This window comes from Strigops habroptila, chromosome 1 (genome assembly GCF_004027225.2).
Source record: "Strigops habroptila isolate Jane chromosome 1, bStrHab1.2.pri, whole genome shotgun sequence".
Lineage (NCBI taxonomy): Eukaryota > Metazoa > Chordata > Aves > Psittaciformes > Psittacidae > Strigops > Strigops habroptila.
The window spans coordinates 101,416,902-101,433,921 of record NC_044277.2 but is presented as its reverse complement, the minus strand read 5'-3'; the positions used below and the strand labels follow the sequence as shown (position 1 = coordinate 101,433,921).

Sequence of the window (17,020 nt, the reverse complement as noted above, 5' to 3'; positions counted from 1 at the left end):
ACTCTAACATAACACAGGCAGCTTTTACTTAGGGAAACGACCATACTCCTTGAATGTTGATGTTACATTTCAGTGCTTTAAGACGTGTTGAGTGATTACAGAACCCTTTTTGTGTCACTAAATTCCTTGTCACTTAATAAGAAGGGGAGTAAATGATCATGACAATAGAATTCATCAGCAGTGTTGGTCTCTAAAGAACAACTGTTCTTTGTACAATACCATTTGTATCTATTTTTCACTTTGCTGTTATTTTACAAAATAGGAAGTCTTGAAATACAAAAGAAAAGAAAGAAAAAAACCCCCACCTTTCTCAGACTTTATTCTTTTCAAACAAACACCGTGAAACTGCTGTTTCTCCTCCAGGGAGACTTGAAGTCCCACTTCCAATAGCAAAGCCTTCCAGAGTACTGACCATCCATGGTCATGTCAAGGAGACAGACAAAGGTAATGGCTCTGTTCTGCAGGCAGGGCAGATGCCATCTTGCAAGGCACAGAGCTCCAGCCAGCCTGCCAGAAAGCAGACTATGTAGTGGTCATGTCTCATGTCAGACTCAGCCACGTGAGTTGACACAGAAGAGACATTTCTTCCCTTCTATCCCTCCACCCCATTGCTACCTCACAGGCCAAAGCAATGTCTCACTTCAAAGATGAAACTTGAGCCATCTCCATGTACTGTAAATACACTGCATGTTCAGCTGTCCGCTTCGTAAGATGATGGGAAAGAAGAGACAGAAGTCAAGCATAGCACAGCATGTGTAGGAACAAGAAGGTTAAATGTCACATTTGCTTTAGGGTCAACTTAGGGTCATTTGGCTGGAGGGAAAAGCACCTTCCACATATTATGTTACTTTTGCTTTCATTTTCTCTCCACTATACACAGTGAACAGCTTTCTTGTGCGTGATACTTTAAAAAAAAATTGCATTTAAAGCAGATGTCCTGGTTTCAACAAACCCCAAAAGCCTAAAAAAACATTTTAAAATAATAAAGAACAGAAAAAAAATAAATACCCCAAACATGTAAGTAGTGCAGAATTTTAAAGATAAATAATGGGGCCTGTGACTGTATATCTGATTTGAAACACTAGTTGCTTTGAGTAACTAATGCACTCCTTTAGTCAAACTGTGTTTCTCTTAATATAGCTACAATTCCATGCCCAATTCCCACCAAATCAGTTTTATGTTTTCTTGCACATTTACCTGAAACATGCGCAGAAATTTCTATCTTGATGTCTCTGAGCCACTGTGGACATTTATGAACAAATAACAATAATGTTCTGAGCCAGAGATTAAGGTGAAAAGGGAGTCCTTTACTTTCTAACGCCGGGTCACCAACTCAAAGTCTGCAGGCCAGTTCTGACTCTTCAGAACAGTATATGGAGACTTTGGTCAACTTCCTGATCGCATCTGGAGTGGACTTTCAGAAAAGTAATTAATTGTTCTAGTGTGTCACTGCATCTCACATGGTCATTTTGTTAGACCCTACCCCTTGGCCATGGTAACTGCTCTTCATTTCATCTATGAAAGGTCTTCATCTGTGACAGAGGGCATGCAACTGCAAGACACACCTGAGGAATTTGCCACAAGATCGGCTCTAGATATGAGCAGGGCAGATGAAAAGGGCAAGAACCTGAGAGCAACATATTGCTATGCTACATTGTTAGAAGTTGCAAGACACTAATAGTAGTGTGTGCTCCTCTGTAAATGGAAGCGCGCCAATGTTGCAAACATGTATTTATACAGAATTTGTTCTTTGCCACAGAAGTAGTCTCATAAATTGCTAACATGAAGTCATAAAAATACATATGCAACATTATATCATACATGTAATGTGCCTCAATGGATTCATATGGAGACATCTGGGCATAGACAAGTATCTGACCCATCATAGTGTTTCCTCCTCTCAGTTCCTACCAGAATTCGTGGTTATTTAATGTAGATTAGAGACGACCTGTAACTTAACTTTAAAAAGAATTAACATAGAGTCCTGGTTTGGAAGATTACTGTATTCCACTATGTAATGAGATAGACATAGAGATAGAGAGGTAGAGATAAAACACATAAAACAAACTAACACTGATACTGTGTTCATCTGCATTGGAGAGATTGTTTTCTTCTTTCAAACATGTAAGAAATGGCTACAGTAATATCAACAAGCCCCCAAAGCTGTAAATAGGATCCAAATCTGTCAATATAGGCATGGGGCTACCACAGAGATATGATGGAAAACATCTTGTAAGTTTAAATATCTAGCAACAAGGAGCATCATAGAGGAAGAAGTCAGCATGACTGAAAACTGAAGAGTGGAAGTAGAAAAAGACGACACATGACATTGCAAGATGTGTTGCCAAGATAGGGGAGGTAAGCTTGGAGGCAGCGAATGCTGCCAAACATGGACAGATGCATACGCTCCACTTTCCCATTCTTACATAAGAATTCCCAGGCATGATATTCTAGTTGTCTAATAAAAGCCATCTTTTTAGAAAAAGTTGTTATGCCTCCCTGCAAAACATCTGCTAGTGATATGCTGAACAAAAGGAGAGGTGCTGACATCCCAGCAAAGTAACAGAGCAAAACTTCTGCCTTTCAAAAATATGTAGTATCTAGTACTTATGAGGTCCAGAGAAATCTATCCCATGGACCTGTAAAAGCATCTCATCAGAAAGCCACTCACAGAAAAGCAGTGGGATTTATCTCCAAGAGCTCAGACTTTGAAATAGAGAGATCACCCAGGGATTCCTTTGCAATTCAGGAAGAGAAGTAGGAATTTTTTCAGATGCAGTTCATCTGCTGTATTTTAAATCTTTAAGCTGAAATGAATCAGTCCCTGACCTCCACTAACTGCATTAGCTGGGTCTCACCCACTATAAGGACAATGTAACTTAGATGAATCCTTCCTAAATTTTCTTTATATACTATATACTACATACTACAAAAGGAAAGGTAAAAACATTCTTCGAGGTGACAGTCTCAGAAGACAGGAACACATCACATCTCATACAATTATCTGGAGGACTTTCCAAATAATTTTGTAGTTATCAACCACAACACATGTGCTCAGTCCATAGTTGACAGGAGAATTCATCTCATGTCTCCACTGCCACTTAAAAATGGAGTTTCAGTCTAAACTAGCCACCTGTGCTCCTTACAAAGTCAAAGCGCTTTCCCCTACTGAGTGGATAGCTATGGTAATGGCATGGGTCATGTGAAGAAGATGCTTATTCCTGCCCTTTACTTCCGTGAAGCAGCACTGCTTTTAAGACTCCTGCTGCACCACCTCCCAGCGGTTTCTCTAAAACATCTGTGAGTGCTGAGGCCTTCAGTTCTACCTCATTTCAATATCAACAGTACAGTGAAATTGCCTTTAGCACATAGAGAGCTGCTACTTGTAGTTTTGCCCCAGAACTAAAAAAACAAAAAAAACCAACCAACCAACAACAAAAAAACAACCCCAAAAAAACCAAAAAACAAAAACAAACCAAAAGAGAGAGAAAGGAAAACCTGTATTTAAGTTTTGGTTCTTCAAGTAGACGATGAAAATAAATGAATTTTGAGGAATACTCAGATTAAGTTAAACTGTCCAAATGCGCCATTTCTACAATGAGATCGAATGTTCTCCTGATCCTTTGGGAAGGATTGTCTCAGAGAGGTGGTGAATTAAATGCAAATCTATAAGTTTGTGTCCAAGAATCTCATTTTAGAGAAACACATCTAACTTAACCTTGAATATATAATTAGTGAAAGAGCTCGACACAGAAAAATTCAAGCAAATCCCACAATCCCTTGACTAAACCCATACTTTGTCTGAATACAGCTAGGGAGTTTCCCGGGTGGGTGGGCATCTGGCAAGTCTTACAGGGAATTCCTGCCGTCACTAACGCTTATGTGTGAAAACAGATGCTTTGGGCCAAAACCAGGTATTCTGTGGAATGCACTCATAACAAATGCCAACATTCATCGGAGCAGCTTTTTCTGTCTAAGAGATGGCAATACATGGGAAAAAATGAGAACCAGAATATTTCCTGACTACTAATCACTTGAAGGAATATGCACAACTAGGAGAGTGAAGAATGCTACTTAAGGATGAAAACAGAGAACAGCCTATGAGAAGAGGGGAAGGTAGTCTTTTCTGTGGCCAGGATGGATTTATATTCACAGTCACATGGGTTACTTCGTACATAAGATGTAGGCAAAAGAGATGCTTATTAAAGGACAGAGCTAAGACGGTCAGCACAGTGGAAATATTTTATTTGTTGAAGAATCAAAAAGGTCAGTCCTCTGTTTCAAGATATTTTCAGCCTTTCTCAGCTCAGTAACTTAACTTTGCTAGTGCAGCAGCATTTGGCAATATACAATCATTTGGCTCTCCTTCGCCAGAAAAATAATTTCCATTTGTAATAGAAGGTCTAAATACAAATTTTCACAGGAACTTGCAACCTGAAACCTGAGCCAGCTAAGGTTACGGTAAAAGGAATGACTGCTAGCACAGTTCAAGAAAAACAGTCTCCTTTTCGAGTCATCCTTTAGCTCTTTCAACTCCCTGACATTACTTGTCCCTAAGCTAATCCAAGCGGCTAGATAAAACACTGCTACTAGCTAGTGAACCCCAAATGATCCAGGAGACACTGTTCTATGATCTTAGCAGCCAGCATGCATTCTTCAGCTCTCCCAGGAAGTCTGGAGAAAGAGAATAAAGTCTGCAAGAATGGAAGTAGGACCTCAGTTCAACAAAGCAACGAAACACATGCTCAATTCTAAGCATGAAATAAAATACATCTTTATTCAGAACTAAATTAAAAGAACTCAAGCATCTGCTACACTAAGCCCACCGCTGAACTTCATTGTTGTCTTTGAAACTTGGAGATCTGCCTTCATTAAGCATTTGCTCACGTGTCCTGCTGAATAAGGATGTAGATGGGAGGTTCTTCATCCACTGAAAACCATGCGTGTGCTAAGTGATTTTCTGAGGCACAGCATACAAAGCAAAACTGTTTAAGGCCACCCCTGAGCTGGACTTGTCCAACCAAGTCTCCATGCCCTTCCAAAACAACATCAGACACTAAAAAGGAGCAAGATATCATTTGAATCACAGGCTACAGCTGTCTTCAAATAAAATTGTTTAATGGAAAGACTTTTCAATTTAACATCCTTGAAGAGTTTTGGTTTTCATGCTCCATATATGTGGATAATATATATTATATTCAGAATCTGGAAGGGGAGCAAGCCCTTCACAGCACTCTTGCCTGCATGTCTCCCCTTTGCCTAGGTCTTCACACCAAACCTGTGGCTAATTCTTCCCCACTCTTTCCAACCAATTCACATTACTATGAATCCCCTCAGCAGCTCAAATGTGATTCACCTCACTCACCTATTTCAGAAGACATTGCTTTAGGCTCCCTCATACTCCATGGAAGAAGGAAGTACTATCAAGGAACAATCCAGCACCTCTGCTTTGAACATGTACTCCAGGACAAGATTATTTATGCATTCGAGACAAAATACACAGGGAATACAGAGTAGCTCAAGTTTAAAAGTCACATTTACCCAAATGAATGCCGGCATCTCATCTACCTCTCCTGGGCAAATTCTTATCTACCTGAATGGTCTCTGCAAAGACCATTCACCCATCCAATGTTATGACACTGTCCATACACTTCAGGGCCTCCCTTTGCAGGCTCTCCTAATTCTAGCTCACCAAATGTGAGCTCCTAATCTTTGTTTTTCAGGTCTCTGCCAGCATGCTGCCACCTAAAAAAATGGTAAAACCCTATCTTCCATTCTGTAGCAAGACTTCAATCGGCTAGTGATATCTGCTCTCCCTGTCCGTGGAATGTTGACAATGGCATATCCTATCTATATCCTCCATAAAAGGTTCCTGTGACCCAAAATTTCATGATAGTTCACTGCTGGTGACCAGTGTCGCCCCATTGGCTCATTTTTAATTCTCTTTCTTTCCATCCATTGCTTCTTCCTTAAATTGCTAACTCTTGGGCTGAAGGACAGCAAAATTTAACTCCAAGACTGAACAAGAGAAGGTCTAATAAAAGTCTTTCACTACCTGAATGGGAATTACAGAGGAGTCAAATGCTTCTCAGAAGCTGACAGCAAAAGGAAAAGAGGTAGGCATCATTCACAAATTGCAGCAAGGGAAAAATCTCACAGGACATGAAGAAAAAATTATGCACCATGACAAGGACTGAGCACTGGAAAAGAGGTTCACAGATGTTGTGAAGAAAGGTTCAGGGATGTTATAAAATCTCCATCTTTGCCGATTTTCACAACCAAACTGGATGAAGCCCTGAGCAACATGATCTGGTTTTGGAATTAGCCCTGCTTTGAGAAGGAGGCTGGACAAGAGATCTCTAGCAGTTCCTTCCAGCATAAATTATTTTTTCATTTCTGGATTCTAGGACATACAGCTCTTATTGTAAAAAGAATAATGGATAACAGTTACTCCCAAACCCCTTCTATTGGCAATGCTGTAACTAACAGACTACAGACTGCATCTTGAACAATAATCAGCAATCTAGAGGCTTTGAGGGGGTTTTTTTTATCTCATGTTTGTAGTATTTTGGACTCTTTTTGCATAATCATAATTAAAATATGATGTCAAATACTATGAAAAGGTTTCTTTTTATATTTAAAGATAATTTGCCTCAGTCTTCGCTGGCAAATGCTCCAGCCACACCACCCAAATTGCAGAACAAAAAGTCAGGGACTGGGAGAGTGAAGAACAGCCAACTGTAGGAGAAGATCAGGTTCAAGAACATCTAAAGAACCTGCAGGTGCATAAGTCCATGGGACCTGGTGAGACGCATCCATGTGTCCTGTGGATGAAGTGGATGAAGCCACTATCCATCGCATTTGAGAACTCATAGCCTACAAGAAAGCTGGAGAGGGACATTTTACAAGGCATGTAGTGATAGGACTAGGAGGAATGGCTTTAAACTGAAAGAGGGGAAATTCAGGTTAGCTATTAGGAAGAAGTTCTTTACTGTAAGGATGGTGAGGCACTGGCACAGGTTGCCCTGAGAAGCTGTGGCTGCTCCATCCCTGGCAGTGTTCAAGGCCCGGTTGAACAGGGCTTTGAGCAACCTGGTCAAGTGGAAGGTGACCCTGTCTGTGGCAGGGGTTTGGAAGTAGATGAGCTTTAAGGTCCCTTCCAACCCAAACCATTCTAGGATTCTACAGTGGAATTTTTTTCCTTTTCTGACTGAAACACTGGAAGTCTGACAAGACGTGAAAATATTCATGAAAAAGACACTTGTTTTGAGAAAGTAGGGGTTTGTTTTATCTGGGAAGGTCTCTCAAGTTCAAAATGGACTAAATAGCTGATCTCTCAGCAGTTAGGTCATGAGGCAGGATGAGGAAAGATCCTCGCTCCATCTGATTTGGAGCTTGCCTAGTCAAAATGTGCTCTGAGACACCATTCTTGTCAGCCAGAGAAATAACCCTGGCCTTTTTCTCCCCTTTGAAAGAGTCAATCAGTAACAGAAGGAGCAAACTGGTTCCTGGACATCCTCGCCCCCAAAACAAGGGAACAGCAGGAGCATGGTGCTCCTCTAAGTAGCCCTGGGGACTGGAACTAAGAAAGCAGAAAGATTGCACCTGTGATGGCTACACACAAAAGTACAGCCACTGGTGCTGGCTCGCAGGCCATCTCTCTGCTTCTGCCGGCGTGAGCCTCCTGAAACTCAAGCTATGTCTGGGCCATGGGAGTCTGCTACTGCCACTCAAAGGGAATCGATACTTTAGTCCATGCATTGAGATGCCAGCTAGCAGAGCCTGGCTGGCAGCCCCGTTGGAACTCATCAGCACATTTCCTTTTATTGACTTTCACCTTCTTTCCTCCTTCCTCTCCCCTGGAAAAGCCACCCCTCCAAAGGACAACACTCCCAAAACTAAGGTAGAACATAGATAACAGCACTCAGAAAGCCTCCCATGTCCCAGGAACTCGGGTAACAGCAAGAGAGATTATCCCATAGCCCTCAGAAGCAAGTGGCTCTTTTCCAGTTCTCTGGCACTTCAGCTACTATTACTAGGGCAAGGGTTTAGCATTGCAGTGAGGACAGCTAATGTATTTTAATCTCCATCTGCATTGCTCACTATTTACTTTCCCACATACACAACCCAGAGTAGGTAAATTATTCAGCCAGGATTACGCAAGAGTTTATAGAGCTTTAATTAGTTTCACTTTCTTACAGCTCTGTTGAAGAAGTGCTTTTCAGCTCTTGAAATAGCAAATGGATTTTCTTTCTTATTTGGTAAAAAACAGCCACATTTCTGTACAAACACGTGCCATTTAATTGATCATTCCTGGAGAAGGACAGCTTCCAAGTTCTCCACCCATTTAGCTCCACAATAAAGCTGTCAGTCTGGGGAACAAGACGTGCGCCAGCAAAAGCAGCACACTCCCAGCACCTGACTCTCAAACGTGGGCTCGCACAGCAATGAGGTACTTGTGAGCCAGAGGTCAGGACAGGATGTTGAAACCCATCTCTCTGAACTGGCTTTCTCAAAACGCCACTGTCCCTGTCACAGCACTTCCCAAATGGCACAGCCTTTGTCAAGATCATGTAGAGCCAGCAGAACAGCTGCCTGTGAGAGCCCACCCAAACAACCTCAGACCCAGAGAACTGATCGGTAGTTATGAAAGCATCATGTGCTATACATCAAAGAGCATTGTAGGAAGCATCAAACAATTATCCCCACACTGGCACCAGAAACTCGAAATTAAATTTTCATACATTTGGACACGATTACTGAAATTCAAGCAGCCGTTCATCTGAAGGACAGAGTTTGTTAGCTGACTTATTGCAACAGTAAATGACTAGTTTCTATTTGTCTTCTCTTGTAATAAGAGCCAAAGTAAAATTTATCCAACTTTTCAGAGGAAAAAGAAACAAAAAACACATAAAGTTCTTTATCTAACACTCACCAGCTCAAATAAAATACACTTATTTTCAAAGCTATGAAGATACAAAAAAAAATAAAAATTAAAACATTAGATTCTGTATAAAGAAATAATTTGATACAGGAAACCAGCAGGAAGTGTTTAGTTGTTCAGGCTGGTTGTTACAAATAGAAAGGTAAGGAGGCGAAGACAATGCTTATGCAGTGCTTTATAGAGATACATATCATTGCATATCTAAAGCAGGCCAAGAGGTGCCACGTGGTTCGCTGGACAGCTCCAGCTCTAGATCTAAGAATTAATGTTTGCACTTTAGTTGAGAGCAGACTACTTTTGGGATTAAAACTGGTGTAGGTTAAAAGAAAGAAGGACATGTGCATGATCAAGATTTGATCTATCTGTTTCAATTTGCAGACACAGGGTGGAAAAGTAAACTCCTGCAAAAATGTCATTTAGTGTGTAAAATTTTAATCTAAAGCCAGCTTTTCCCCAAAGCCTCCAAACCTGAAAATGACATAAACTAAAAAGCATCAAACTCAGCAGTGTGTGTGTAGCCTGTTTTTACCACCCACCACATTTCCTCACCTCCCTCCCCCAAAAAAATAAAATCTGCAGAACTATTTTAAAAATCTAAAAATGTGCCAATGTTTGTTCTAATATTTTTTTTTTAATAGTTGGTTTACTAATGTATAGGGCAAAATGAAAATAAAAAGAAAACAGAAACACACTTCCTTAAAAAAAATTATATAATCCACTACCCTGTTTTTCTCATCTCAGATCATCACCTCACCAGCAGGATCCCACAGCGATCTCTAGCACAAAGAAAGCTGACTGCTGAATTTGAAGCAATGAAGAGTTTGCCTTAGAGGAAAATGCCTCCCTCAGGCAGTCAGTGAGAGCCCTGAGCAATGGTAGTATGGCATACCCCACCTAAGCTAATAAATCAAACAGTGCAAAGGTCTGTTTTAAGTACTTAATCATTTATACTGTTACATTTTTAGAATGGTTCCTGGCCACATTTTTGCCCCAGGCAATGTAGCGGTATCTCAAACAGTTCCCGGGAATGATCTGGGAGTTAGGCTGCACCATGGACCATTCTTAATGAGCAACTTGCACATCATCTCCCCATTTAGAAGCTGAAGGAGCTTAATAGTACGGGCACAAGCCACTCTGCGGCATTTGGCCTGAAGGCTGAAGAGCTGTCCTGGCAATCTTAATATACTAGTGGAGTTACAAGCTATGAGACTGAATTGAACAAGATAGACCTGACAGAGCACACTCTGCAATGAGATACTTGCACCGTCTTGCTCCACCTGCTTCAGCAAAGGCATGCAAGAAGCAGGGCAGGCACAACTGCACTCTGGTGTGCAACATGAAGGCCACAGCATTCAGAGGACTTAATCACTATTTCTCCTCCACTCTTGACAGAATAATAATATGTAAGAAGATCCCTTATAGGAACAAAAGCTAAAGGCTGCTTTCTTTCCAGCTAAGGGCAGCTATGAATATCACTGAACTGTTTCATGGCAAAACTACTACTCGGCCAACATCAGCTATTCCTCCGTGCATGCAACTACCTCCTTCAAACCTCCAGGAATTACCACAAGATAGCTACAATTTAAACCCTGCCAAAATACTACACCAGGACAGGCTTCTCATGATGAGATGTTTATGTTGCATTAATTCCCAGTAGGACAGAGTTTTGACAGTCTCAGACCAGGAATATTATTTAACTTGTCACCACTGGATGATGTACTCAAACTGCTCTGGCTGTGTTAACAGCTTCAGGAGAGCATATGAATTATAGCAAGCTTTGCTTTTGGTTTTGATGAATAATCCCCCCTGCTTCAAATTACATGAACTCAGCAAGGACTGTTTATCAAAATGCCAAAAAATTAATTTGCCTTTGTTTATGGTTTATTTGTTTGTTTTCCCATTTAAGTAAATGCATTTTCCAGTGCATCCTATGTACAGAAACCCTTTAAGGAGAACATAAGTCTCAGATCCTGCTCTGCAAGTCTTCACTCTGGCCGACCAGCCCTGTGACATCTGACAGGTCATTTGCACCAGCATTTTCATGTGGCAGATCTAATTCTGTACTAGAAAGTTGCCTTATTTCATAGGTGTTGCAAACCTGCAGTTCCCATAAAACACAAATGCTCAGCTGCTGTGAAAAATAAAGCTTCCTTAATCACATAAGGGCCTGCCCCCACAAGCAGCTATGCCTTTTCTCAAATCCACAAATGTGAGTAAAGCCACTGACTTCGAGTCAACTTTCAAGTGTTTTCAAGTTAAGCAGGAACTTAAGAGCTTTGGACTTGAGCCAAAGCTTTAAAAACAGTGCTCTTAAGCTTCTTGGTGCAGTTTTGTCCAGCTGTAAAGCAGAGATAAAGATTTACCAACAACATTCAGGGATGAAAGCACACCCCAAAAGAACAGGAAAAGCTCTGGTTTTGCTACAAGCGGAGCAACAAGAGCTGTTCTATACAAGAGGGCAAAGATTGGCTTCCAACATATTATTTCCATGTACTGCATAGGCATACGCACAAGTTTCTATCAGACACAAGTATGATACATCCAAACAAGCTCCTCTCTATAAGCGCACTCAGAATACTCTCAAACTACACATTTCTTTCAGACCAAAAGCATTTTATGGAAACTTGACATTTTGATTCTTAATGTGCACTACTTTTTTCTTTTCTTTCCTTCAAAGCAACTGCTTTCTTTCTAAAGCCACAACGTAACTACCGAAATGTACAGAAATAAGTCAAATGCCAAGTTACAGGGGAGCTGGAAAACTGTCCATGGATTACATCTACAGAGGAAGCACATTTTTTAATTCATTGATAAACAATTAGTCTGTCAGCTCTTGATACCTGGGTACTTTTGATTGCCTCACTGACAAGAAGTCCCCCTCTCTAAACATAAACTGAAATATTTTTATGGACCAAAAGAAATCAACAACGGAAAACAGAGGCTGGAGAAGTGGGACTAAGAAACAAAGATTAGGAAGAACTGGTTTGGGATTGAAAACAGCAAGTGTGTAGACCCATGCCACTCCGATCCCTGGGGAAAAAAAGGCACTGGCAGAGCTGAGAAAATATTATCTGCCTTCTAAGAAACTGCAACGCTTGTACGATTAAATTGCTGCTTGCCTTTGGAGCCTTTTCCTGACCTGGTTTCCCTCTATCTTTCTTTATAAATTAGAGAGGAAAACAAAACAAAACAAAACAAACAAACAAAAGAACATAAGGAAATAGAACACATTTTCTTTTTTATCTAAGGAAATGTTAAAGATAGGCCTGTTATATCACAGTCCAGAAGGATCACTGCCACTTTTTTAATGCTGTGAGAACAGCCTTTACAAATTCTGTGCAAGATCAGTGTACCTCCTCCTTAATCTCGCACGTTTATTTTTCAGGTATGATTTATGACACTTGAAACTACCACTTAAAACAAACAAGCCACCGAAGAAGTTAGTCTGACTTAGGAGTGTGGGCTGGGAAAGCTGCTTTAAGTCCAGTCTGACACAGATCAACCTTATCTCCACCTCATCTCAGCATCACCCAGGGGGAAGCTTGTGAGGAAGAAGGACCAAGGAGTTAAAGCCTCCCTTAGATTTCACTCAGGAGAAACTGGGAGCAAACACTTGGATGGATGCGTGGGCTGAGCCCTGCCCTTCGCCACTGCTGTTGGCTGATCCCTGCGGTGAAGGAGCGACTGATGTTGAGCACATGCTGCAAGAAGCTGGGAACAACGGGCACTAGCTCGGCTGAACGGTGGCAGGAAAACCGCCTTCCTCTGGGGCAGGGAGCTGGGACACCAGTGGGGATCCCGTGCTGGACCTCTTCTGGCAAGGAAAGGGGACAGGGAGGCGGCTGTGTCACAGTGAAGGGGACACCAAGAAGGACCATGGTTCAGCCCAAGGGCTCTGAGGGGACCCAAAGGGGGCGGCCACGGGGAGAGGGTGTTTCAGCGCCTGGAGACGGATGGGACCCGTAAGGGAGCAGGCAACGGCCACCGGGACGGATCCCTCAGCACCCGGGGCGGGCGAGACCCGTGCGGGAGCAGTAACGATCTCTGTACGGGTCCCTCAGCGCCCGGGAACGGACAGCATCTGCCAGGGAGCGGGTATCGCCCGCCAGGACGGGGTCTCAGAGCCCGGAACGAGCGGGACCTGAGAGGGCGCGGGTGACGGCCACCGGGACGGATCCCCCCGCACAGACCAAGCTGCGTCCCCCGCCCTCCCGCCCTTCCCGGCCCTCCTGCCCCCCTGCCCCGCACCACCCTTTCGCGACCTCGGCACTTACGGGCAGGAGTAGGAGCGCGGCAGCCGCCGCCGCCGGGAGGCTGCGCTGCGGCGCTCGCCCAGCCATGGGGCCGGCGGGGCTGGGGGGTTCCTCCCCGGTGCCGGCGCTGCCCGCTCAGCCAGAGTCTCCGCGCTGCCCCGGTGCTGGCATCTCCCCCCCGCTGCTGCCCTTGACCCCTGCCCGCCGCCGAGGAGCCAGCCCCAGCGCCGCCGGCGCGTCCCAGGGCAAACCCCCGGGAGGGAGGGAGGGAGCCAAGCCCGCCCTCCGCCCAGGATGCCTCGGGGATGGAGGCGGCTGAGGGAAAGAGACCCTCAAAGCCTCCAGAAGCAAGGAGGACCTTCCTCTCCCCCTACACTGAATGCAAGAGGGATTCCCGCCTTCGCCAGGCAGTCGGTGCAATAGGGACTTCACTGCCCACGGTCTTCTACAATCAATGGGGTAACGCCCTCCCCAAGCACTAAGTGCAATGAAGATCCCTTTCCCTAAGCACTGGCTGCAGTGAGAACACCTTCCACACAAGCCTCCAGAAACGACGGGGATCCTCCTCTTCCACCACACCCCATCTATTGAGGATTCGATTGCCTCAAAGTTTCCAGGAATAAGAGGATTATCCCCGCCCAGACTCTAGGTGCAGTGGATACTACTTTCCAAAATAAGATGCAATGCAGATACCACACAATCCTCCAGAAGCAATATGGATCCCTTCACCACCACCCCTTCCCACCAGGGTGAAGGAATTCCACCAGGCATTAGGTGCAATGTGAAATCCATTGTCCATAAACTTTCAGGCGCAACAAGTTTCCCGCACTGCCTCAGGCAAAAAGTGCCTTGTGGACCTCCTACAAGCCTCGAGAGGGCAGGGGGAACCCTCCCTGACACTATGTGCAGTGTGAACCACCTACCAGTCCTCCAGGAGCAAGGGAGCACACATCCGCCCCAGCCCTAGATGCAATGTTACCAGGAGCAGTGAGGACCTTCACCTCCAAGATACTGAGGAGCAAATCTCCAGGCTTCCTGAGTAGCCGGCAAAAGGGTTCCAGCCTGTTGGTCCCTATACTCATCAGCACAGCTTCCCTAAAATCTCCAAGCCTGTGGGGCATCCCTTTTGCTATTCCCCGGCTGGAATGGGAAGCCCTTTCTTCCTCAGCACCAAGCCTTGTAAGACTTAGCAACATGTACACCCTCCTGGCCAGGCAACCCAACAGCAGCCTCTGTGGCAGTTCCTTGTTCATTTGGTCTCTGAAACAGGAGACATTTGTCTTGCTCCTCTCACCTATGGATACTTGCCAGGCTGGATCTCTATGCAAGCGAAGGCAAAACAAGGTCACCCTGTATCTTCATGCCATATTCACACTGACGCACTTGCCCAAGGGGCTTCTGGCCCTCTGCTCTATTGCCCTAGGTGCTGGTGGTGACAAGGGAATTGAAGTCTTACAGATTTGGACGTCCAGCCCTCTTGAGGCCCATAAATTTCTGGGTCTAACAGAGACTAACTACTCCCTGCCTTTTACATCCAGCCAGGCCTCTCTATACAATGGGTACAGCTGTGGTATTATTGTGACTGTTGGCACCAGGCCAAAGCCTTGTTCTTCCCAGCGCCAGCAATGTGCCTAATAACATTCTTTTTTTCCTCTGCTCCATCCCATCCATCCAGAGGATATCTACCTGTGCTGTGGATCACAGTCTCTACTTGTCCACAGCTGCAGCTGGGACTGTCCCCTCCAGCTGTGTCCTGAGGCACACAAGCCTCAGTCACATTTCTAGAGCAGGAGCAGACATGACCTGTGCCTTCCCAGCCCATATGCTGGATTTCCACAGGGAGCAGTGTCATACACTGCCCATCAGAGGTGATGGACAAAGCCTGCCCTAGTCACCTGCTGCCAATGATTGCCTTTAAGGGAGGTAGTGCCTTTTCCTCCCTGGAAAACTGCCTTTCCACCACCCTCCTTGTTTGTTTTTTTTAAATCAAAATCGATCGGCATAAAGGTTATGGTGGCAGAGAAGAAAGAGTTCCAATGAATTCTCAGTGTTTGCAAAAGCTTAGCAAGCCTTACTTAGAAGCAGAAGTACTTGGACATCTTTCTTTAGAGCCTTGCTGAATTATTTTGCTTTTTGTCATTTGCTCAGAAAGGCACAAATCCAACAGCTTCTAAAGTATCTACAAGGAGGCTTACATCCCTAATCCCATGCAGGAATCCCACTTAATACAGGGTGAGTATCACAGCAAGGAAATGGGCACTTATAAACACTAGAGGACCTGGAATCCTCCTAACACACTGATAAAGTTTTCAAAAAGCAGCATTACTTTCTTTCTCCGCTGGTTATTCAACTTCTGAATGCATTTAAATATTTGAGCTTGCCTAGTGTTTTCCTCCCCTGTCAGTTGCACACCGACATTTGTTTCCTTTCATTATTAAAAGAAAACAAAACCACAACCCAAAGTTGCATGCTTGCATTAAAATGAATGCTTTCATGAAAATGCAAAAAGAGGAATAAACACAGCACAACTTTTTATTGCATTTAAACATCCACCTCCAGGACTCGAAACTCACACGCAACAGGATTACATGAATTCATGAGAAATGGTAAAGGAAGCCTGAAGCTGCATGTGCACAGACATAGGTCAACTGCCCTGAAACCAGAAGATTTTCCAGCATGCTGCTCCATGACTTTCTGTTATGATTTATCTGTGTTTATTGCGCTGTCCAGAACCAGAGCCTCATGTTAAAAGCTGTATCGAAACAAAACAAAACAACCCCCAATTGTGACTATCTAAGGATTAAACAAATCATTCCCTCAGTCTCATTTTCAGTGTTTTTCCCCTTATAGCTGATTGCAAAGTCTAACCCAAGCTTTTCGTTGACTGTGGTGCTTATAAGTTCACTCCCCTTTGGATCCCCTTATGTTCTATAAGGGCTGAGCTCATGTTGCAGTCATGGTGTGCCCGGGGACTCTTTTCCCAGTCATCTCCTTTTATGAAACTTGTAGGATCATTCATCAAACTGTCTGGCTTTATGGGTGAAATTGGTCAAAGACTTAAAATAGAGAGATATATATAGACACAGATATACACACACACTCGTGCATGTGGATATGGCATATGAAACATAAGCCTTGTTCTTTTAGGGAACAGACTAAGAGCCATGAGATCAATACGCAGAGATTCAGTAATGCAGGAGAAGAGCATGACAATTCTTATCAGTTGGATGGAGTGAGTCTCCATATGGAATCACGGCATGGATCCAACTGTTCATTGTTTGTCTTGCCCAAATGAGTTCCAGATATTGCTTGCAACCATGCCCATACAAGGATGACTTTGCCTTGCTTTTTTTGATGCTGTGTTTTTTTCTTTTTTAAGTTCCTTAAAGGACTTACACTTATCTGCAACTCTAAGCCTGCAAGTATACCCACTGCTCTCGGTGGAGAAACCATACAGAAAGTATCCTCACTGGAAGAAGGGTATGGCCAGCTCTTGGTGTAACATCAAATGCAATAAGGTCCTTGCTGTGTCTGTAACCCTGAGGAGTTTCTACAATGCAATTAAGTAACATGATAAACAGTTTTAATAATAACCAGAAATATCACACAAGGTGTAAGTACACAAAGGTTAAAATCAGACTGAATCAGGTGACAAATTTGTATCTCTGAAATATTGCATGACCTCTCAGAGGGATGAAGTGTCTTTCAGTTAACAGGAATCAATAGAGAATATCAAATATGTCCCTCTAGGTGAGATCCAGAGTCCTATGGATGTGTTAACAGCAGGGCAATGACAGAGATGACATGGAGAGGGACTTTTTAC

General features: G+C 43.5%; 1 protein-coding gene across 1 annotated transcript in view; it reads right to left on the bottom strand.

Annotated features, from left to right (window-relative positions):
• The window catches only part of CRHR2 (corticotropin releasing hormone receptor 2), a 156,419-nt gene extending 142,649 nt beyond the window's left edge, over window positions 1-13,770 (bottom strand). The window contains exon 1 of the mRNA XM_030490839.1: window positions 13,219-13,770. Within this exon, the coding sequence (XP_030346699.1) occupies window positions 13,219-13,284 (66 nt within the window). The 5' untranslated portion in view covers window positions 13,285-13,770. The remainder of the gene's footprint in view (window positions 1-13,218) is intronic.
• Window positions 13,771-17,020: the final 3,250 nt, after the last annotated feature.